At 41.8% G+C, this 23,497-nt stretch overlaps 1 protein-coding gene across 1 annotated transcript in view; it reads left to right on the top strand.

Annotated features, from left to right (window-relative positions):
* The window catches only part of TMEM207 (transmembrane protein 207), a 63,452-nt gene extending 40,121 nt beyond the window's left edge, over positions 1-23,331 (top strand). The window contains exons 4-5 of the mRNA XM_075864070.1: positions 21,232-21,374; positions 23,186-23,331. Of these exons, the coding sequence (XP_075720185.1) occupies positions 21,232-21,374; positions 23,186-23,331 (289 nt within the window). The remainder of the gene's footprint in view (positions 1-21,231; positions 21,375-23,185) is intronic.
* The last annotated feature ends 166 nt before the right edge of the window (positions 23,332-23,497 follow it).

Here is a 23,497-nt window from a genome sequence, read left to right on the forward strand (position 1 = left end):
AACTGTGCGGTATAAATAACATGTTAACTCTATACATTATATGTCAACTTTGTTTTTTTTAATAGAGGACTAGACTATACGATGGCTTCATCGCTGATATAATACACTTCAATACTTCTGTACCATTAGTGTAACGCCTAATACATATAGTTAGATAGTAGACTTGGAGACCATAGTTATGCCCTCAACTGCCATAACAAACCCATCGGCATTCCACAATCGCGTTATGGGGTGGCCAATGTGCTGACAGAGGTAGACCTCTTAACCACTTAGATCCGATGGTCAGCATCGACTGCCACATCAAAGGGGTTAAACGGCTGTGATAGAAGTTAAATCCAATTCCGGCTGTTAGAGATAGGTGTCAGCTGTACAATACAGACGGCAGCCGCAAGTGATGGCGTACATCTATGTTAGTTTTGCAGGAACTGTATAGTACCCATGAAGTAAATGTAGGCCAGGAAGAGGTTAAAGTCTCTTTAGCAAACAAAGTTTATAGCAGCTTTAGTGTCAGCACATTTGCTGATAGTTTATATATCTTGTTGATTGAGACTTTTCTCTGCTTTGTTGTACCGGTCCGAAAATCTACGACTTACTGCTACATTATTTACTTATTTGTAGCAGGAAATACAGTCAATGTTATGGGGATATAAAAGTGGTGATCATATTTCCTGCAGAATGACTCTATCTGCATGGTCTCTTTTTATGAAGTGAATGTTTTTCTGTATATGTTATATTTTATAACAGTTAATATTGTTTAGGTGACTTGGACGGTCCATGCTTTGACTTCTTATTTTAATCAGGTATAAATGCTGTTCAGCTATTTCTTGGTTATTTCTATTTCTGGGAAGCTGAACAACAACTTAAATTTGTAACTTATCTGCCAAGTAAGATAGCAAAACATTACCTGACTGGTATCACGGCGTAATTAGGTAGCCTTGTGCTATGGAAAGCTGGATGAAAACCCTTTGGGTACCTCTCAGAGCCAAGGCAATATTTACCACTAGGCACTGGGGGTGCAGTGCCTAGGGTATCCAGCAGGAGGATGGAGGATCGTATTTTTTATATATTTTTTTTAATTAAAAACTTAACTCGTGACCTGACAAGCCAGCGCTCAGGTCACTCACAGGGCGGGGGGGGGGGGAGTGTGCGCTTCACCAGCGCTCCTTAGTCTGTAAGACACGCCCACTGTTAATGGATTGGCCAGAGCAGCTGTGGCCAATCCGAGAATAGTGGGCGTGTCTAAGACTCAGTCTAAGGCTGGGTTCACATGACCTATTTTCAGACGTAATGGAGGCGTTTTACGCCTCGAATTACGTCTGAAAAAACGGCTCCAATACGTCGGCAAACATCTGCGCATTACTTTCAATGGGCTTTACGATGTACTGTGCCAACGACCTGTCATTTTACGCGTCGCTGTCAAAAGACGGCTCGTAAAATTACAGACTCGTCAAAAGAAGTGCAGGACACTTCTTGGGACGTTTTTGGAGCCGTTTTCTCATAGACTCCAATTAAAACAGCTACAAAAACGGCCGTAAAAAACGCTGCAAAAAACGCACCGAAAAACGCGAGTTGCTCAAAAAAAGTCTGAAAATCCGGGGCTGTTTTCCCTTGAAAACAGCTCCGTATTTTGAGACGTTTTTGACTCTACGTGTGAACATACCCTAAGAAGCACTGTAGGGGGAGCAGACAGCAGCGCAGCAGGTGAGGTAAGTATTGCTACATGTTTAATGTAACGTAATGTAGTGTTGGGTTGAACAGTTCAATACCGTTAATTAATGTTTTGCGATAATGTAATTAATTAATGTATTGCGATACTAAGCTGTGCAGCCACAACGCTTAGTATTGTTATGCATGAATGTAGTGAGCGGGGCTGCGGCTGTGTAATACAGTCATTGCCCGGCTCCTGACAAGTGTGCGCACGGTCAGCATGAGGTGATGCGGCGGGCTCTGCACTAACAAGCGCCGGCACTGAAGACAGAGAACATGGTTGGCGCACTGAAAACCTATGTTCTCTGTCTTTAGGGCCGGCACCGCCGCCGCTGCTCATTAGTACAGCGCTAGTCACCTCCATCACCTCATGCTGACCGCGTGCACACACACTTGACAGGAGCGGGGCAATGGTTGTATTACACAGCCGCAGCCCCACTCTTAACGGCGGAGATCAGAGAAACCTCTCATCTCCACCACTATTCCCCTGAATGCTGCGATCAAAGCCTCCTGCAGCATTCAAGGGGAAAATGCGAAGGGGGATAACACTTGGATCGCATCACAGGAAATCCCTGTGACACGACTGAGGGACATACCATTTATGTGCAGACAGCCCAGGGTCCATAGAAGCACCCCAGGGCTGTCTGACCATAGTTCCTGTTGTTAGGGCATACTTAGGTATGTCCTAACAACTGCCTGTGTACTATCAGTACACAGGCTAATGTACTGACATATAGATATATGCAAGTACATTAAAGGGGTAACCCGGTTACAACAAGTTACCCCCTATCCGTAGTATAGGGGGTAACTTGCTGATTGGTGGGTGTTTGACAGCTGGGACCCCACCATTTATGAGAACAGGGGTCCCGTACGCCTTGTTTGAACCGAGCGGCAGGTCGCTCATGCACACTGCTGCTCCATTCATTCTTTATGGCAGTGCTGGAAATAGCTGAATGCTGTGTGCTCGCCTATCTCCGGCGCTCCCATAGAGAATGAATGGAGTGGGCGACATGCCGCTCAAGTTCAAACGAGGGGTAGGGAACCCCTGTTCTCATAAACGGTGGGGGTCCCAGCTGTCGGACACCCACCGATCATCAAGTTACCCCTTACCCAACAGATAGGGGGTAACGTGTTGTAATTGGAATACCCCTTTAAAGTTTTAAAGTAAAAAAGTAATGTAAAATAAAAACAAAATACACACACCAATTTTTTAAAATAAACCATAAAATAAAAGTCACAATACATAAAATACACACATTCGGTATTGTTATGACCGTAATAGAAAATTTATAGTGTCATTTATTATGTGTACAGTATAGAAAAAAAAACAAAAACTGCTTTCTTTCACTTATTAATGTAAGGCACGAGGTGTAATGAATTCTATACCTCCATGTGCCTCTCATTAATAGTAATTAACCCCATCATGTATCTCACACATTAACCCAATGTTGTCCATTATGACTGAGAAACACGATGGGGTTAATTACTATTAATGTGAGGCACATGGAGGTTCAAAATTCATCACACCACGTGCCTCACATCAGAAAATGGAAGAACTTTTTTATTAGTGTTGGCAAAGTATCGTTTTGGTAGCGAGAATCACAATACTACTCAAAGTATCGGTATTGAAGTCCAAATTCTGATATCGTGACAACCCTAATGTAATGTACTGTCTTCAATTGTATCCGCATGCTTTGGAAGCAGATACCATTGAAAGCACAGGTGAAGCGAGGAAACCATTAGTTCCCTTCCTCATCATTCGATGTGTTCTTGTGGCGCAGGTGGTGCCATGACATCATCTCGCCTGCTGTCGTTCCGCTGGGGCAGGCCTGATCAGAAAAGATCAGGCCTGCATCAACAGAATCATTATTGCAGAGCCCCGCCAACGCTAGTAACTCCTAGTGCAGGGATTCCTTTGTATCTGAAGGAGTCCCTGCACTAGGTTTATAGTGGCACACGCACCCAAGATGCGCCAAAATTGAGGCGTATCTCGGTGATCCTGTGTTAATTACAAGGCTTAGTAAACTAAGCAGTGACAGCTCTAAGCTGTCTTTGGTTAGATTACATCATGTGGTGGCCGGTCACCTAAGTTCATTGGCCTACTTTTAAAAGTAGGCCAATGTACTGCGGTAACCCGGGATCACGTGATGTAAATGAACCAAAGGCAGCTTAGAGCCTTCACTGCTTAGTTAACTACCACCAGAAATGCACCTGTTAATGATAACACACCAATTGATATATTTCTGGAGGTAGTGGTGGATCAGCTTAGGAAAATAGATACTCTCAACACTATTAAATTCAACACCTCTAGAGAGGAGATGGCAGGTCTACAGGCACTTGAACAGGATGACACAATTGTCATCAAACCGTCAGACAAAGGCGGCACTATTGTCGTTATGGATCGTAGCCAGTACAGCATTATGTGCCACCGTATTCTGAGTGACACAGCATGTTACAGAATATTACCTAGTGACCCTATGAGGGTCTTTGCAAATCAATTGAAGATATTAGTAAATCAAGGCAGATCCCTCAACCTGGTGAGCACTAATGAACAACGCTTTATTCTGACTGATCACCCACAATACGCCACCTTTTATAGCCTGCCTAAAGTGCACAAAAGCACATCTCCCCTCAAAGGTCATCCCATTGTCTCCGGGGTTGATAACCTGACACAGAATGCTAGTCTCTATATCGACCGGATCCTTAGTCCTTTTGTATCGGCCCTCCCATAATACGTTCATGATACGATGGATGTACTCAGAAGGTTAGCGGGCATCAAATGCGACACTGGTGTCCATCTGGCCTCACTTGACGTTGAGGCCCTCTATAGCTCTATACCCCATGTCTCCGGGAGCAGGGCCGTGAAGGATTTTCTGAATGAAAGGGGACTACAATTTAAGGCCCACAATGAGTTTGTGGTTAGCTTACTTCATTACATCCTCGAACACAACTTATTTCTATTCGATGGTAAATTCTTTCACCAGCTCAGGGGGGTAGCGATGGGGAGTCCCTGCGCACCCTCCTATGCCAACTTGTACTTGGGCTGGTGGGAAAAGATGATTGTTTTTAGTGAGGAAATGGACCGATGGACATCGATGATCCTTCTATGGCTTAGATTCATTGATGATATCTTGATTCTGTGGTCTGGAACGAAGGAGGAATTCAGTGAATTTGTGGCTATTCTTAATGTCAATGAAATGGGGCTCTTCTTCACATCTGTCATTCATGAGAGCAAAATGACCTTCTTGGATATTAATATATGTAAGACAGAACAGGGACATATACAAACAAATATCTTTAGGAAAGAGACAGCAACTAACAGTCTTTTGAGATGGGAGAGCTGGCATCCCGCGCCATTAAAAAGGGGGATACCAAAAGGTCAATACCTGCGGGCGTGTAGGAATTGCTCCACTATGACTGACTTTAAGATAGCTGCATCTGATCTACTAAATAGATTCCTTCGGAGTGGTTATCCTCGTGATGTCCTCGGATCAGCCTACCGGAATGCATTTCACTGCAATAGGAGTGAACTTCTAAATCCAAAGAAGCACCCGACTGATGATCAAATACGCATTATAGGCACTTATGATTCATCGAATAGTGAAGTGATTAGGATCCTACAGACCTACTGGGGGATCCTCAGGACTGACCCAGATGTTGGTAATCTTGTAGGTAATAGACCACTGGTGACCTATAGGAGGGACAGAAACATCCATAGCCATCTGCAGCCCACTCGTCCTACCACTTGGCTTACACATAATGTAAAGGGAACATTTAGATGTGGATCCTGCAAAGCTTGCGAGTCTATATTTTGTTGCAAGAATTTCTGTAGCCATGTCACTGGTAGGACTTTTGAAAATAGATAGTTTATTAATTGCAGAACAAAGGGCATTGTCTACCTTATCTCCTGTGTCTGCAGACTGCAATATGTCGGCAAGACGATCAGAGAATTCAGGAGACGGATCAGGGACCACATAGGCGACATTCGTCGCAATATCGATACCCCGGTGGCAAGGCATATCTGGGAATGTCATGGTGGCGACACTCATGTTATTACATTTCAGGGGATCGAGCACATACGTCCATCAGCCAGGGGGGGGGGGGACTTGGACAAGAGGATTTTACAGAAAGAGGCCCAATGGATCTTCCACATGCACACCATGAAACCGGCGGGCCTGAACGAACAAATATCGTTCAATTGCTTCCTCTGATCCCTACCCCCTTCTGCTCGATCCTTGTCTATTTGTATTTATCATCCCGCTATGCTTTCTAATGCTTCCTACATATTCCTATCACACCGATCTCTTACTTCCTCCTGTGCTGAGGGACGCTATCCTCTGTTGCTAGCCTCCGTTGCTAGGGGACGCCACATGACTGCTTTTTATTAACATAGAGCCATTTATCGTATTACCTCACGATCACAGTGCTTTCTGCTGCTGTCCTCGTTCTTGGCCATTTATTCTTTGCCAGTTTCTCCCATAGCCGCAAGAAGATCCCTCGTTACCAGGGACGCATTTGGTTGCTCCCTCCCGCGGTGTCAGCGTGCGTCCGGGGGCCGGTCCTGCTCGGGCCGCGTCACGGGAGGGAGTGGCCAGTACTACTTATGCCCGGCATTTCACTCGGCTCGTGTTCGACCAGCTGACTAGTGTCGTGCACGAGCCGGGTGAATGATATAGACACGCAATAGGTGTCTTCCGGCCATATAGATGTGGTAAAAATACATCAGTGTGATCCCTGATGAAGCACCCCAATTACTAGTGGTGCGGAAACGCGTAGGGACACAGTTTTTGGCACGGATTGACCAGGTGTTTATTTCATAACACAGTTAGGGGGATTCATCAGTGAGCATTTTGCGGTACTTTCACCACGTAGTACCCTCGTATGCCCCCCTCCTGTGCTGGTCAATTGTGCTTACGCCTCTATTAGTACTTTGGCTATTCAGCCTCCTTTTTAGTTTGGTATTTCTATAATAAAATTCTATTTTAAATCGTTCATATAGGCAGTGATATATATTTAATCAATTCAAGTGAACGGACATCTCTATTTATTGATGCAACAACTGTTGCGTAGTGTCAAATCTTAGTTAACTATCACAGACTCAGGAAGGCAAGTATGATAATGGTTTTGCTATTTTACTTATTAATGTTAGTAATGTGCTGTTTTTTTTTACAGGTTTGGTCGATGGACTACGTCGGATTTCTGGACTACATCGAAAACAGCGTTTTTATTTTCAATAAATTCGTTAACGAGGGTTGCGTAGGGGGTTTTATTTTAATAAAATATTTTTCTGTGTCTGTTTTTTTTAAACTATATTACTACTGCTTTAGTAATAGTGGCTGTCTGATAGACAGCGTCCATTATTAGGGTGGGGCTTAGTGTTAGCTGGTGGAAAAGCTAACACTAACACTCTCATTATCACCCAAGTACCCACCACCACCAGGGGTGCCGGGAAGAGCCAGATATGAACCAGTACCTGACCATCTGAAGTGATGGTCAGGCACTGGAGCGGCCGCAGGCTGGTATTGTTAGGCTTTGAAAGTCCAAATACAATAGGCCTTCCCACCCTGGTAATGCTAGGCTGCTGCTGCTATGTTGTATCTGGCTGGTTATGAAAAATGGGGGGACCCCATGTCATTTTTTTAAAATAAATAATTGAATAAACAACTTGAGAGTCCCCCTATTTTTCATACCAGCTAGATACAATAAAGCAGTTGCAGTCTAGCATTACCAGGGTGGAAAGGGCCATTGTTTTTGTGCTTTCCAAGACTAATAATACCAGCTTGCATCCGCCCCAGTACCCAACCATCACTTCAGATGGTCGAATACTGGATTGTACCCGGCTCTTCCTAGCACCGCTGGTGGTGGTGGGTACCGGGGTAATAATGGGGGGGTTAGTATTAGCCTCTTCACCGGCTAACACTAGGCTCCGACTTAGTAATGGACACTGTCTTTCAGACAGCTGCCATTCCTAAGGCAGTAGTAATGAAGTAAAAAAAACACCAACACAGAAAAAATATTTTATAGAAATAAAAGCCCCCACACAATCCTTGTTAACCATTTTATTGAAAATAAAAACGCTGTCATCAAAGTAGTCCTCGAATCCAACGTAGTCCAAAAACCGAACCTGTAAAAAAACACAAAAAAAAACACATTAGTAGCACTAATAACAAAAAAAGCAAAACGATTATTATACTTACCTTCCTGGGTCTTTGTGGATCTCATCCACGCGTAAATAACCCACCGAAAAACCATTCATAAATTAACCTGCGGTGCGTTTTTTTTAATCCACCGCATGCCAATTTATGTTGTGGAATCACTAGTTTTCTGTTGCAGGTTTTCCTTATTGAATTCAATGGGGAGGTAAAACCTGCAACTATTAGCACATGTTGCAATTTTTGCAGCGGAAAAGCTGCGTTATCAGGGGCGTCTGCCCTAAAAGTGCCTAGCGTAGTACAAACTCTAAATACGGCCCTGCTCAGAGTGCAAATGAATTGTGCTCCGATGGGTGCCCTATGTCAGATATACCTTCATAATACAGCCTATGGTTGAACATGCCATGATTTTATTTCTGTCAAATTTGTACTGACAAAAAACAACCTGTGTATGTCTCCGTATGAAGTCTAAGGCAAACAGACGTACAGTAGGTCCATATGCATGAGGCCAAACTCCTATTAACCCCTTCCCGACAACTGCCGTATATACAGTGAAGGAAACAAGTATTTGATCCCTTGCTGATTTTGTAAGTTTGCCCACTGTCAAAGACATGAATAATCTAGAATTTTTAGGCTAGGTTAATTTTACCAGTGAGAGATAGATTATATAAATAAATAAAAATAATTGCCAAATTTATATATATTTATTTGCATTGTGCACAGAGAAATAAGTATTTGATCCCTTTGGCAAACAAGACTTAATACTTGGTGGCAAAACCCTTGTTGGCAAGCACAGCAGTCAGACGTTTTTTGTAGTTGCTGATGAGGTTTGCACACATATTAGATGGAATTTTGGCCCACTCCTCTTTGCAGATCATCTGTAAATCATTAAGATTTCGAGGCTGTCGCTTGGCAACTCGGATCTTCAGCTCCCTCCATAAGTTTTCGATGGGATTAAGGTCTGAAGACTGGCTAGGCCACTCCATGACCTTAATGTGCTTCTTTTTGAGCCACTCCTTTATTGCCTTGGCTGTATGTTTCGGGTCATTGTCGTGCTGGAAGACCCAGCCACGAGCCATTTTTAATGTCCTGGTGGAGGGAAGGAGGTTGTCACTCAGGATTTGATGGTACATGGCTCCATCCATTCTTCCATTGATGCGGTGAAGTAGTCCTGTGCCCTTAGCAGAGAAACACCCCCAAAACATAATGTTTCCACCTCCATGCTTGACAGTGGGGACGGTGTTCTTTGGGTCATAGGCAGCATTTATCTTCCTCCAAACACGGCGAGTTGGGTTAATGCCAAAGAGCTCAATTTTAGTCTCATCTAAACACAGCACGTTCTCCCAATCACTCTCAGAATCATCCAGATGTTCATTTTCAAACTTCAGACGGGCCTGTACATGTGCCTTCTTGAGCAGGGGGTCCTTGCGGGCACTGCAGGATTTTAATCCATTACGGTGTAATGTGTTACCAATGGTTTTCTTGGTGACTGTGGTCCCAGCTGCCTTGAGATCATTAACAAGTTCCCACTGTGTAGTTTTCGGCTGAGCTCTCACCTTCCTCAGGATCAAGGATACCCCACGAGGTGAGATTTTGCATGGAGCCCCAGTTCGATGTCGATTGACAGTCATTTTGTATGTCTTCCATTTTCTTACTATTGCACCAACAGTTGTCTCCTTCTCACCCAGCGTCTTACTTATGGTTTTGTAGCCCATTCCAGCCTTGTGCAGGTCTATGATCTTGTCCCTGACGTCCTTAGAAAGCTCTTTGGTCTTGCCCATGTTGTAGAGGTTAGAGTCAGACTGATTAATTGAGTCTGTGTACAGGAGTCTTTTATACAGGTGACCATTTAAGACAGCTGTCTTTAACCCCTTCCCGCTCCTGGACGTATTATTACGTCATGGCAGCTGTATCGTTCGCGCTCCATGACGGAATAGTACGTCTCGGGAGTAACGGCCGTTTCGGCCGTCCTCCCGACACATACAGGAGCTGTGACAGCTGCTGTCTTGTTCAGCAGCTGTCACAGCTCCTACAGCGGGGACCGATCGCTGTATTCCGGCTGATTAACCCCTTAAAAGCCGCGTTCTATAGAGATTGCGGCTTTTTAGGGGTTAAGCTGCCATCGCCGGCCTGCTACGCGATAGCGGCCGGCGATCGTGACTATGGCAACCGGACACCAAACAATGGCGTCCGGCTATGCCATAGACGGAAGCCTAGTGGGTCCTGACAACGTCAGGACCCACTATGCTTGCTGTCAGTGAGTAGCTGACAGTTCTAATACACTGCACTACGCATGTAGTGCAGTGTATTAGAATTGCGATCAGGGCCTCCTGCCCTCAAGTCCCCTAGTGGGACAAAGTAATACAGTAAAAAAAAGTTAAAAGAAGTTGTGTAAAAATAAGAAAATAAAAGTTTTAAAAGTATTAAAAGTAAAAATCCCCCTTTTTCCCTTATCAGTCATTTATTATTAATAAAAATATATAAACAAACAAATAAACTGTACATAATTGGTATCGCCGCGTCCGTAACGGCCTGAACTACAAAATTATTTCGTTATTTATCCAGCTCGGTGAACGCCGTAAAAGAAAATAGTAATAAACCGAACCACAATCACAATTGTTTGGTCACTTCACCTCCCAAAAAATGGAATAAAAAGAGATCAAAAAGTCGCATGTACCTAAAAATGGTACTGATCGTTACGCAAAAAATAAGTCCTCGCACGGCTTTATTGATTGAAAAATAAAAACGTTATGGCTCTTAGAATAAGGCAACACAAAAAGTAAATGATTGTTTACAAAACGTATTTTATTGTGCAAACGCCATAAGACATAAAAAAAAACTGTAAACATCTGGTATCGCCGTAATCGTATCGCCCCGCAGAATAAAGTGAATATGTCATTTATAGCGCACGGTGCACGCAGTAAAAAAAAAAGAATAAAAAAACAATAGTAGAATTGCTGTTTATTAGTCACCACGCCACCTAAAAATAGAATAAAAACTGATCAAAAAGCCGCATGCACCCCAAGAAAACTACAATAAATTCCTCAAGGGGTCTAGTTTCCAAATTGGGGTCACTTTTGGGGGGTTCCCAATGTTTTGGCACCACAAGACCTCTTCAAACCGGACATGGTGCCTAATAAAAAAGAGGCCTCAAAATCCACTAGGTGTGCCTTTGCTTCAGAGGCCGGTGCTTCAGTCCATTACCGCACGAGGGCCACATGTGGGATATTTCTCAAAACTGCAGAATCTGGGCAATACGTATTAAGTTGCGTTTCTCTGATAAATCCTTTTGTGTTATAAAAAAAATTGTATAAAAAGGATTTTCTGACAAAAAAAATATGTAAATTTCACCTCTACTTTGCTCTAAATTTCTGTGAAACACCTAAAGGTTTCATAAACTTTCTAAATGCTGTTGTGAATACTTTGAGGGGTCTAGTTTCCAAAATGTGGTATTTGATAGGGGTTTCTAATATATGGGCCCCTCAAAGCAACTTCAGAACTGAACTGGATCCTAAAAAAATAAATAAATGAGGCAATACTTCGCTTCTTACATTATACTGATAATGAGCCGTGCCCACCCCGAGATGACCCCAATTTTGACCGTTTGTATAAACGGAGACCCCTATTAGACCGTTCCAGTGCCCGGTTTTCCCAAGCATTCACCCTCGAGAAGTGTATTTCTATTGATGAGTCCCTGGTACATTTTAAAGGGAGGGTTCAATTCCGCGAGTACCTGCCGGGTAAGAGGGCAAGGTATGGCGTGAAGATGTATAAGCTGCGAGAGTGCATCCGGGTATACCTACAGGTTTAGGCTATATGAAGCTAAGGCCACCCCCAAACCAGACTGCATCCTGGACTACAATAGGTACATGGGAGGTGTGGATCAAATCCTGAAGCCCTACAGTGCCATGCGGTGTGGTATAAGAAGCTGGCCGGGCACATCATACAGATGGCATTGTACAATGCGTACGTGCTACGTCGATGTGCAGGCCAGACGGGAACTTTCCTGGAATTTCAAGAGGTGATTATCAAGAAACTAATCTTTAGGGACCAAGAAGGGGGGGCACCCAGTACTTCTGAAAGCGGGGCCACACGCATCGTACCAAGGTGGCAACACTTTCCAGGAGAAGTTTCCCAAACTGGCAAGAAGGGAAAAAGTCAAAAGAGGTGCAAAGTCTGCTATAAGGGATGACACAATATATCAATGTGACACGTGTCCCGAATAACCAGAGCTCTGTATGAAAGTCAGTTTTAAAATTTATCATACATCCCTTGGTTTATAATTTACCTCAATTTTACTTACCCTGATGCACTCCGCACAGCTTATCCCCCCTTGTCTTTCCCCTCTGAGCCCTGCTGTGTGTCCAGGCAGCTGATAACAGCCACATGTAGGGTATTGCCATACCCGGGAGAACCCACATTACAGTTTATGGGGTGTAGGTCTCTGGTCAAAATGCTCACTACACCTCTAGATGAATGCCTTAAGGGTGTAGTTATTAAAACGGGGTTACTTCTTGCGGGTTTTAACTGTACTGGTACCTCAGGTGCTTCTGCATACATGACTTCGCACTAGAAAATCCCCAGTAGGCCAAATGGTGGTCCTTTCCTTCTGAGCCCTCCCATGGGCCCAAACGGCAGTTTATCCAAACAAATGGGGTATTGCGGCACTCAGAACAAATTGCGCAACAGAATGGGGTATTTTGTTTCTTGTGAAAATAAGAAATTTTCAGCCAAAACTATATATTATTTGAAAAAAATAATTTTGTTTTCATTCCCAGCCCAATTCAAATAAGTTCTGTGAAAAAACTATGGGGTCAAAATGGTCACAGCACACATAAATGAATTCCTTGAGGGGTGTAGTTTCCAAAATGGGGTCATTTGTGGTTGGTTTCTATTGCTTTGATACCTCTGGGGCTCTGAAAATGCGACATGGCACCCGAAAACCAATCCAGCAAAATCTGGACTCCAAAGAACACACAGCGCTCCTTTCCTTCTGAGCCCTCCCATGGGCCCAAACGGCAGTTTATCACCACAAATGTGGTATTGACGCACTCAGGACAAATTGGGCAATAAAATGGAGTATTTTATTTCTTGTGAAAATAAGAATTTTTTAGCTAAAATTACATATTATAGGAAAAAATATATATTTTTTTAATTCCCAGCCCAATTCAAATAAGTTCTGTGAAGAAACTATGGGGTCTAAAAGGTCACATTACCCATAAATGAATTCTTTGAGGGGTATAGTTTCCAAAATGGGGTCACTTCTGATGGGTTTCCGTTGCTTTGATACCTCTGGGGCTCTGCAAATGCGACATGGCACCCGAAAAACAAACCAGCAAAATCTGTACTCCAAAGAACACACAGCGCTCCTTCCCTTCTGAGGCCTCCCATGGGCCCAAACGGCAGTTTATTGCCACAAATGGGGTATTGCTGCACTCAAGAGAAATTGGGCAACAAAATTGAGTATTTTGTTCCCTGTGAAAATAAGAAATTTTGATAAAAAATTACATCTTATTGGAAAAAATGTCATTTTTTTAATGTCACAGCCCAATTGAAATAGGTGCTGTGAAAAAAATGTGTGGTCAAAATGCTAACAACAACCATAAATGAATTCCTTGAGGGGTGTAGTTTCCAAAATGGGGTCACTTTTGGTGGGTTTCCATTGCTTTGTTACCTCTGAGGCTCTGCAAATGCGACATGGCACCCGAAAACCAATCCAGCAAAATCTGGACTTCAACAAACATATAGCGCTCCTTTCCTTCTGAGCCCTCCCATGGGCCCAAACGGCAGTTTATCACCACAAATGGGGTATTGCCACACTAAGGACAAATTGGGCAACAAAATGGGGTATTTTTTTCCCTGTGAAAATAAGAAATTTTGATCACAAATGACATTTTATTGGAAAAAATTACATTTTTTTCATTTCACAGCCCAATTCAAATACGTGCTGTGAAGAAAATGTGCAGTAAAAATGGTAACAACAACCATAAATGAATTCCTTGAGGGGTGTAGTTTCCAAAATGGGGTCACTATTGGGGGATTCCTACTGTTTTGGCACCTCAACACCTCTTCAAACCTGGCATGCTGCCTAAAATATATTCTAATAAAAAAGAGGACTTAAAATGCACTAGGTGCTTCTTTGCTTCTAGGGCTTGTGTTTTAGTCCACGAGCGCAGTAGGGCCACATGTGGGACATTTCTAAAAACTGCAGAATCTGGACAATACATATTTAGTAGTGTTTCTCTTGTAAATCCTTCTGTGTTACAGAAAAAAAATGAATAAAATTGAAATTCAGCAAGAAAAATGAAATTTGCAAATTTCACCTCCACTTTGCTTTAATTCGTGTGAAATGCCTGAAGGGTTAAAAAACTTTCTAAATGCTGTTTTGAATACTTTGAGGGGTGTAGTTTTTAAAATGGGGTGTTTTATCAGGGTTTCTAATACATAGGCCCCACAAAGACACTTCAGAACTCAAGAGGTACCTTAAAAAAAAGGCTTTTGAAATTTTCTTAAAAATATGAGAAATTGCTGTTTATGTTCTAAGCCTTGTAACGTCCAAGAAAAATAAAATAATGTTCAAAAAACGATGCCAATCTAAAGTAGACATATGGAAAATGTGAACTAGTTACTATTTTGGGTGGTATAACCATCTGTTTTACAAGCAGATGCATTTCAATTCTGAAAAATTCTATTTTTTCAAAATTTTCTCTACATTTTGCAATTTTTCACCAATAAACTCTGAATATATTGACCAAATTTTACCACGAACATGAAGCCCAATGTGTCACGAGAAAACAATCTCAGAATCGCTTGGATAGGTTTAAGCATTCCGACGTTATTACCACATAAAGTGAAATATGTCAGATTTGAAAAATGGGCTCTGAGCCTTAAAGGCATGGTGTTGCCAGAAAAACATGTTTTTTTTTAAAAAATTAAACATTTAGTGTGTGGGTGATTAAACATGGTTCAAATTTTTTTTATTTTTTTCACGAGTCAGGAAATAGTCAGGAAATATTATAAATTAATTCTAATTTATAATACTACCCATTTTTGGTCACTAGATGGAGCTAGTTCCCAAAATTGCAGCATTGCAACATTGGGTTAAAAGCCCTCGCTCTAGTGAGCTCTCAGCATCCCCCCCTCCTTTATCCTGGCTAGTGCCGGGATAAACGAGGGGTTTGAAAGGTTTAACCTCCTACACTGTGTGTCGCCATTTTTTGAGGTAACCCACAGTGTAGTAGGTTTACATACAGTAGTAAACACACACAAACACTAACATACATTGAAATGTCTTACCTGCTCCTGCCGCCGCGGCTCCCTCCGGCCCGTCCGCTCCCTTTGCTGCCGCTGTTCCATGTGCACAAGTCCGGAAGCCGCGACCGGAAGTAGTAATATTACAGTCCGGCCGCGACTTCCGGTCCACAGGAAAATGGCGCCGGACGGCGCCAATTTCGAATAGGACTGTGTGGGAGCGGCGCATGCGCAGTTCCCACACAGACGCCGTACACGGACGTGAATGGGACGGGAGCCGTTCACAGTCCCTATGGGACTGTGGCTGCCGTACTCCATGTCTGTGTGTGTCGTTAATCGACACACACAGAAATGGAACAAAAAATGGCAGCCCCCATAGGGAAGAAAAAGTGTAAAAATAAGAAAAAGTAAAACACAAACACACAAATGAATAAAAACGTTTTTATTAAAGCACTAACATCTTTAACATATAAAAAAAATTATTTGCCATGACACTGTTCCTTTAAGGCCAAAACTAGGCTGCATATTTAAGGGGTTAATGCAGGCACCAAGTTGATTTGGAGCGTGTAACTGGTCTGGAGGAAGCTGAACTCTTAATGGTTGGTAGGGGATCAAATACTTATTTCTCTGTGCACAATGCAAAAATATATATATAATTTTTACAATGTGATTTTCTTTTTTTTTTATATATATATAATCTTTCTCTCACTGGTAAAATTAACCTAGCCTAAAAATTCTAGACTGTTCATGTCTTTGACAGTGGGCAAACTTACAAAATCAGCAAGAGATCAAATACTTATTTCCTTCACTGTATACGGCGCACGTCGGGTGGGGGAGTATGGAGCAGGCTCACGGGCTGTGCCCGCTCTATAGAACGAGCATGTTGGCTGTGTGTTACAGCCGACACTTCAATGTAACGAGCGGGATCCTGCTCGAGCGCAATACCGCTCGTTTAACTCATTAAATGCTGCGGTCAATAGTGACTTTGGTATTTAAATGACGCGTCGAGATCAGGGGGTGCCGTTGGTTGGCATGGCAGCCTGGGGGCCTGATGAAGGCCCCCAGGTCCACCATCTTTGTACTCCTATGAAGCTTTCCTATGGAGACCGCCAGAATCACGCTATATTACAATACATTAGTATTGCAGTATATCGTGCAAGCGATCCAACGATCGCTGGTTCAAGTCCCCTAAGGGGAAGAGTGGAAAAAATACTAAAAGACATTTTTTTAATAAATAAAAAAATGTTTAAAAAAAAAAAAACATTTCCCATTCTCCCTCAAGCACAATGTAAAAAAAAATTAACATAACTGATTTTGACCCGTCCTTAAATGGCTGAACTATTACAATACATCATTATTTAGTCCGCAAAGTGAACGGTCTAAAAAAAATATTTTTACTTTAAAACGTCAGAATTGCTGTTTTGTGGTCACTTCATCTCCCACAAAAAATTTAATAAAAAGTGATCAAAAAGTCTCATGTACCCCAAAATCGTACCAATATAAACTACAGCTCACCCCGCAAAAAAATAACAACTCAGCCTGCTAAATCTACAGAAAATTAAAAAAGTTATGGCTCTCAGAATATTGTGACAAAACGAAAAATTTCATTTTAACAATCAGTTTTTTCCTTGGAAAAGTAGTAAAACATTTAAAAAACTATAGAAATTTGGCATCACTATAATTGTATTGACCCACAGAATGAAGTTAACATGCCGTTTTTACCGTGCGGTGAACGTCATAAGAACAAAACCACCCAAAAGATTGAGTAATCGCTGTTTTTTTCCTATTCTACCACACAAATATTTTTTTTCCAGTTTCCCACTACATTATATAGTACAATAAATAGTCCTGGGAAATCTACAACACGTCTCGCAAAAAACAAGCTCTCATATCGCAATATTGATGGAAAAATAAAAAAGTTACGGCTTTTGGAAGATGTGGAGGAAAAATCTGAAAAAAGGCTGGGAAGGGGTTAATTGCACCTGCTATAAAGTACATGCCCTGATGCACTCTTTTTACAAACAATGCAGGAAGGATCTGGGTGACTCAAACATGGCCGCCCCAGTAAGGTTTCCGAAAGAAAAAAATAAATAGCTATTAAACGCATCATACATTCCCTTTAAAGACTCATTCACACTTGAGTATTGAAATCCTAAAAACTGACATTAAACATGAATGGTGTCTTCATTTAACTCAGTATTTATGTCAGTATTGTGCAAGTATTAGATCAGTATTGTGTCAATAGTATTTTATTATTTTGCACTCTGTATTGTTACTGTGTTTTTCACCCGTATTTTAAATGTAATATTACCTTTTTTTCCACCCATGTTGGAGATTCAAATATCGATAAGGGCCTGTTCACATCAGCGTTGGTTACCGTTGAGGGGTGCCGTCGGACTTTCTGTTCGAGGAACCCCTCATCGAAAAGGCAAACGGAAACCGTAGCTTCTGTTTGCATCACCATTGATTTCAATGGTAATGCTTCCGTTGCTTATGGTCTCCGTTTGTCACCGTTGTGTAAGGTTTCCGTTTTTGTTGACGGAATCAATAGCGTAGTCGACTGCGCTATTGATTCTGTAAAAAAAAACTAAACCCTTTCCCAACTGGGACAAATGGAAACCATTAGCAAAGTATCCGTCACCATCGACATCAATGGTGATGCAAACAGAAGCTATGGTTTCCGTTTGCCTTTCCGTTGAGGAAAAACGGAACCCCTCAATGGAAAGACAATGCAGATGTTAACAGGCCCTATACAGTCATAGTATCATACACATGTTGATCAGAATTGCAGCTAAATGTATACCTACCAATATTCCCAATACGTACAGGGAATGTATGGGAATGTTTTTGATTATAAAAAAAAATCCTAATCCCTTGTATGGGACATTTAAGTAAACCCCAAAATAAGAGAGTTGAGGTCATATTTTCTATCAATGAGTAAAGCCAAGGTCTCTTCTTATGCAATGACATTACATTCTTTATCATTTTTATCTGGTGCTGATGTCTGAACGTAAGATTTTGAAATTGCAGTGCTGGTTGAGTGACTGGTAAGTATGAAGTGTGCCCAGCAGCCCAGAGTGACGGGTTTACTGGCATCATTCGATCTTACAAGACTGAAGTCTCTTTAGCAATCACTGTGTGCCCAAACTGAATTGCCCAGTCTTAATGTTACAGAGCTGATGTGCAACGCTTGTCATGCTGACAAGATGTTTTGGGATATATTGTAACAGCTAATTTTGTAGCTCATGTGAACATCGCAGTATAGAACGTGTTTATTTAACATTGATAAACCATAAAGCCATAAGCGTGCTCAAATAAAATATTTCTACTGCACGGCAGGACACTCTGTGCTGTACGTTACTATAATAAAATACAATTTATAGCAGAAGCTGGGACAAGAGCCTGACACGATTAACAATCTTCAGCATGATACAGTAAACTATAAACATGTCTTCTTTAGGTTCTACCTGTAACTACTTTCAACACATAGTCCAGGATTGAACTTTCAATGAGAAATTGAGGAATTGTTTAGTTTTATAACTTTTTTATTTCCTATACTATTATGATATTTGCATAGTTTTTACGTGACAGATCGAACTTTGTGAGATTATTTTTTAAATAATATCTACATGCATAGTATTTGTTTATTTAGAATTATTGGGCTTTAAACTATTTGCAGGCAGGAAATTCTGCCTCAAAATCCCATCTGGAATTCTAAGGCAGATTTTGATCTGCCCTCACGCCGTTTGCTGCGTTTTTCGTGGCGTTTTTCGCCCGCGGCCATTGGACCCTGCGGGCAAAAAACGATGCGAAATACGCTTTCTATGCCTCCCATTGATGTCAATGTTAGGGCAGAGATGTAAACACCCAAAGATAGGGCATGTCGCTTCTTTTTCCCGTGAGACGGTTTTTCGCTCGTGGCAAAAAAACGCCTCCGCCTTCCATTGAAATCAATGGGAGGCATTTTCGGCAGTTTTTTGGCGCGGTTTCCGTTTTTTGTTTTTTTTTAAATACAATACTTATATAGGCTATGTTCACACGCTAAACAATAAACAGCTGTAAGATACGGAGCTGTTTTCAAGGGAAAACAGCCTGTGAATTTCAGCCGTTTTTTAAGCTACAAACGTCTTTTGAGTCCATTTTTGGAGCTGTTTTTCTATTGACACAATGAAAAACGGCTCCAAAAATGGCTCAAGAAGTGACATGCACTTCTTTTTACGTGGCATTTTTTTACACGCCGTTTTTTCATACGGCTGGGTAAAAAAAATACCCCATCGGAATGAAACACTGTTTTTCACATTGAAATCAAAGGGCAGATCTTTGGAGGCGTTCAGCTTCCGTTATTTCAGCCGTTTTTCGGGGTGTTTACGGTATTGAAATCCTGACGTTATGTCCACACGGCTTATTTTCAGCTGTTTTTGGAGCCGTTTTTCATTGTCTCAATAGAAAAACAGCTCCAAAAACGTCCAAAAAAAAATGCATAAATAAACGCTTGATGCTTAAAAAACAGCTGAAAACCAAAGGCTGTTTTCCCTTGAAAACAGCCCCATATTTTACAGCCGTTTTTTGTATAGCGTATGAACATACCCTGAGGGTATATTCACACAGCTTACTTGCAGCCGTTCTCGGGCCGTAAACGCCCCAAAAAATGGCTGAAAAAATGGAAGCTGAACGCCTCCAAACATCCGCCCATTTATTTCAATGGGAAAAACGGTGTTTCGTTCTGTTGGGGCATTTTTTTTACGCGGCCATTTGAAAAACGGTGCGTAAAAAAACTCCCTGTAAAAAGAAGTGCATGTCACTCCTTGAAAACAACTTCATATTTTACAGCCGTTTTTTGTTTAGCTTGTGAACACAGCCTTAATACTGACAAGAAACGTGAATGGTGTCTGCCTTTAGCTCAGCATTTATATCAGTATTGTATCAGTATTACGTCAGTGTTGTGTCAAATGTATTTTATTCTATTACACTCTATATAAGTGTATAGATTTACTTCTAATTTCCATGTAAAAATTCTGCCACGTCTGATCATGCCCTAAGGGTGCAGGTTTGGTAGCTTGCTACTTGCTCTAGGAGGAAGCAAATATTTGCTAAAATCTTATATAAAAAGAGACGTACATAACTCTACAAGATGCTTGAAGTAAGGGCATGACCACACGTGGCGGATTTCCTCCGCAACTGTCCGCATCAATGCCGCACAGAATCTGCGTTGCAGATTCTGCTGCGGATCTGCACAAAATGTGCAGTAAATTGATGTGGACTAGCTGCTGCGGACTGCGGTAAAAGTACTTCCCTTCTCCCTATCAGTGCAGGATAGAGAGAAGGGACAGCACTTTCCCTTGTGAAAGTCAAAGAAATTCATACTTACCGCCCGTTGTCTTGGTGACGCGTCCCTCCTTCGGCATCCAGCCCGATCTCCCTGGATGACGCGGCAGTCCATGTGACTGCTGCAGCCTGTTATTAGCCTGTGATTGGCTGCAGCCGTCACTTAGACTGAAACGTCATCCTGGGAGGCCGGACTGGAGACAGAAGCAGGGAGTTCTCGGTAAGTATGAACTTCATTTTTTTTACAGATACATGTATATTGGGATCGGTAGTCACTGTCCCGGGTGCAGAAACAGTTACTGCCGATCGCTTAACTCTTTCAGCACCCTGGACAGTGACTATTTACTGACGTCTCCTAGCAACGCTCCCGTCATTACGGGAGCCCCATTGACTTCCTCAGTCTGGCTGTAGACCTAGAAATACATAGGTCCAGCCAGAATGAAGAAATGTCAAGTTAAAAAAGCAAGACGGATCCGCAGCACACATAACATGTGCATGACAGCTGCGGACTTCATTGCGGAAATTAGAATCTCCATTGAAGTCAATGGAGAAATTCCGCCATGAGTCCGCCACTGCTCCGCAACAGACAGAGCATGCTGCGGACACCAAATTCCGCTCCGCAGCCTATGCTCCGCAGCGGAATTTTACGCCTCGTCTAAACGAACACTGCTAAATTAAAGTGTAAGTCAATGGACAAACGGCTCCGCTGCGGATTAACGCTGCGGAGTGTCCGCAGCGGAATTTAAGTGAAATTCCGCCACGTGTGAACCCAGCCTAAGAGTCTTTTGTGTTCCAGGATCTTCTTGCTCGTCCTGTTGATCCTGATCGTGCGTTGTGTGACTGTCTGCTGCTTCCAGTTCTGGGTAAAGACACCAGCAAGATTTCCTTCTAGAAAGATGGTTACAGTTGTCACTCTGAGTGGCTCAGATTCTCTATATGGTTTGTAAACTTACAAGAATTTTACCATACAGTACTCACAATTCTGTGGTGGTAGGAACAATTATATACTATGTTATTTACATAAGGGACAGTCATTTGTATGAGCTGAGATATGTAGAGATCTCTGCTTACAATGTAAACTGGTTCATCTTCCTGTTTGCAGTTAACCCCTTCCCACCGCAGCCATCTTTCAGATTTTTATTTTTTCCTCCCCGCATTCCAAGAGCCATAACTTTTTTCTTTTTCCATCAATAGAGCGGTGTGAGGACTTATTTTTTGCGGGAGGAGTTGTCGTTTCTAATGGTAGCATTTAAAGTACCATATAATGTACTGGGAAACAGAAAAAAAAAATTGTTGCGGGCTGAAATTGGAAAAAACTGATTCCTTAATTGCTTTTTGGTTTTAGTTTTTCCAGCTTTCACAGTGCGGTAAAAATGACAACTTAACTTTATTCTGTGGCTCAATACGATTACGGTGATACCAAATTTCTAAAGGTTTTTTTATATTTTACTACTTTTAAAGACAAAAAAATTGTTACAAATTTTTTTTATTTATCGCCACATTCTGAGAGCCATAACTTTTTTTATTTTTTCATTGATTGAGCAGTCTGAGGGCTTATTTTTTGCGGGACGAGCTTTAATTTTTATCCTTATTATTTTTTGGTACATACATATAATTTTTTGATCACTTTTTACCAAGATTTTTTTGGGAGCTAAGTTGACCAAAAAAACAAAGATTTTGGTGTTTTAAATGTTTTATTTTTTACTGCGTTCACCGTGCATGTTAAATACTGCCATATTTTAATAGTTCAGACTTTTACAGACGCAGCGATACCAATTTTGTTAACTTTTTTATTTTTTACATTATTTTAGAGGAAAAATTAGAAAAGGTGTTTATTTTGAACTTATGATTATTATTTTTTTTTATTTTTTCACTGCTAAAAACTTTTTCATTTTTTTTTACACATTTCATTAGTCCCCCTAGGGGATTTGAACCAACTAATGCATTGCAGTATATTGTGATTTCTACTGGCTTCTGTTAAGCGCTGCCTCGTTAGGCCCCTGGGCTGCCATGACAACCGTCGTCACCCCCCAATCTCATTGCGGGGGGGCGATGTGCTGTCGGAGTAGGCCGCCTTCTCTTTCCAATGCCTCAGGTGCTCTGGTCGCGATTGACCGCAGCATTTGAGGGGTTAAACAACCAGGAACAGCGCAATCGTTGTTCTTGGCCGATAGTTGTGTCTAACAGCCGACACCCGCAGTGTATGGAGCATGCTCGGCACGTGAGCGCGCTCCATACATTCCCTTCGCACTACGACATACCAGACACGTCGTTTTGCAAGAAGGGGTTAGTACAGTTGACAGATATGTAAAATATGGATGGGATTATATATTAGTGGACAACATATGGAGGAGATTTACATAGACAGGCGTTTCATACACCAGTCTGAAAGCAAAAAAGGTTGAAGTAAGATGCACGTAATTTATGAAAGGATCACGCCTCTTAAAAATAATAAGTTACAGTGCATTTTATCGCCCTCTTTTACTAACCTCCATCCACTGTTCGGTAAAGTGGCGTGAGCGGCAAAAGTGCCCCAAAAGCCAAATTTTTAGCACCAATTGCGAACATTTGCTCCTTTTCTCTGACAGAAAACTTGTTAAATTCCCCCATAATTCTTGAGTATGTCTTAACTTAAGCATTTAGCATTGAATGCAGTAACTATGGCATTGAAATATTTCTACACGGTGTACAGTAGGTGGTGCACATGGCCTTTTAACATTGAATTAAACATACATATTTCTTTTCCACAGTGACAGAATCTTCACGGTGCCCCCATTCCCAGTCATGGTCCTCACATCGAATTTCAGATGCTTCAGTCTCTTCTGTATCGCTTGGGGATTTGGAGTTAGGGTCTCCTCCTTCATATGAAGAATTGTTCACCAATAGAAAGTTCTGACTACATTTAAATTTTGTTTTTTGTTTTACAAATAATTTTTTTTCTTTAAAGGGATTTTTGGGGACTTTAATGTTGATCGCTTCTACTTGATGACTTTCTGAGTCAAATGTCTAAGTGGCACAGGCTGTTGCGCCTTTCTTTTAGCAATTGGTGGTAGTCACAGGGC

This window comes from Rhinoderma darwinii, chromosome 4 (assembly GCF_050947455.1).
Source record: "Rhinoderma darwinii isolate aRhiDar2 chromosome 4, aRhiDar2.hap1, whole genome shotgun sequence".
NCBI classification, from domain to species: Eukaryota; Metazoa; Chordata; class Amphibia; order Anura; family Rhinodermatidae; genus Rhinoderma; species Rhinoderma darwinii.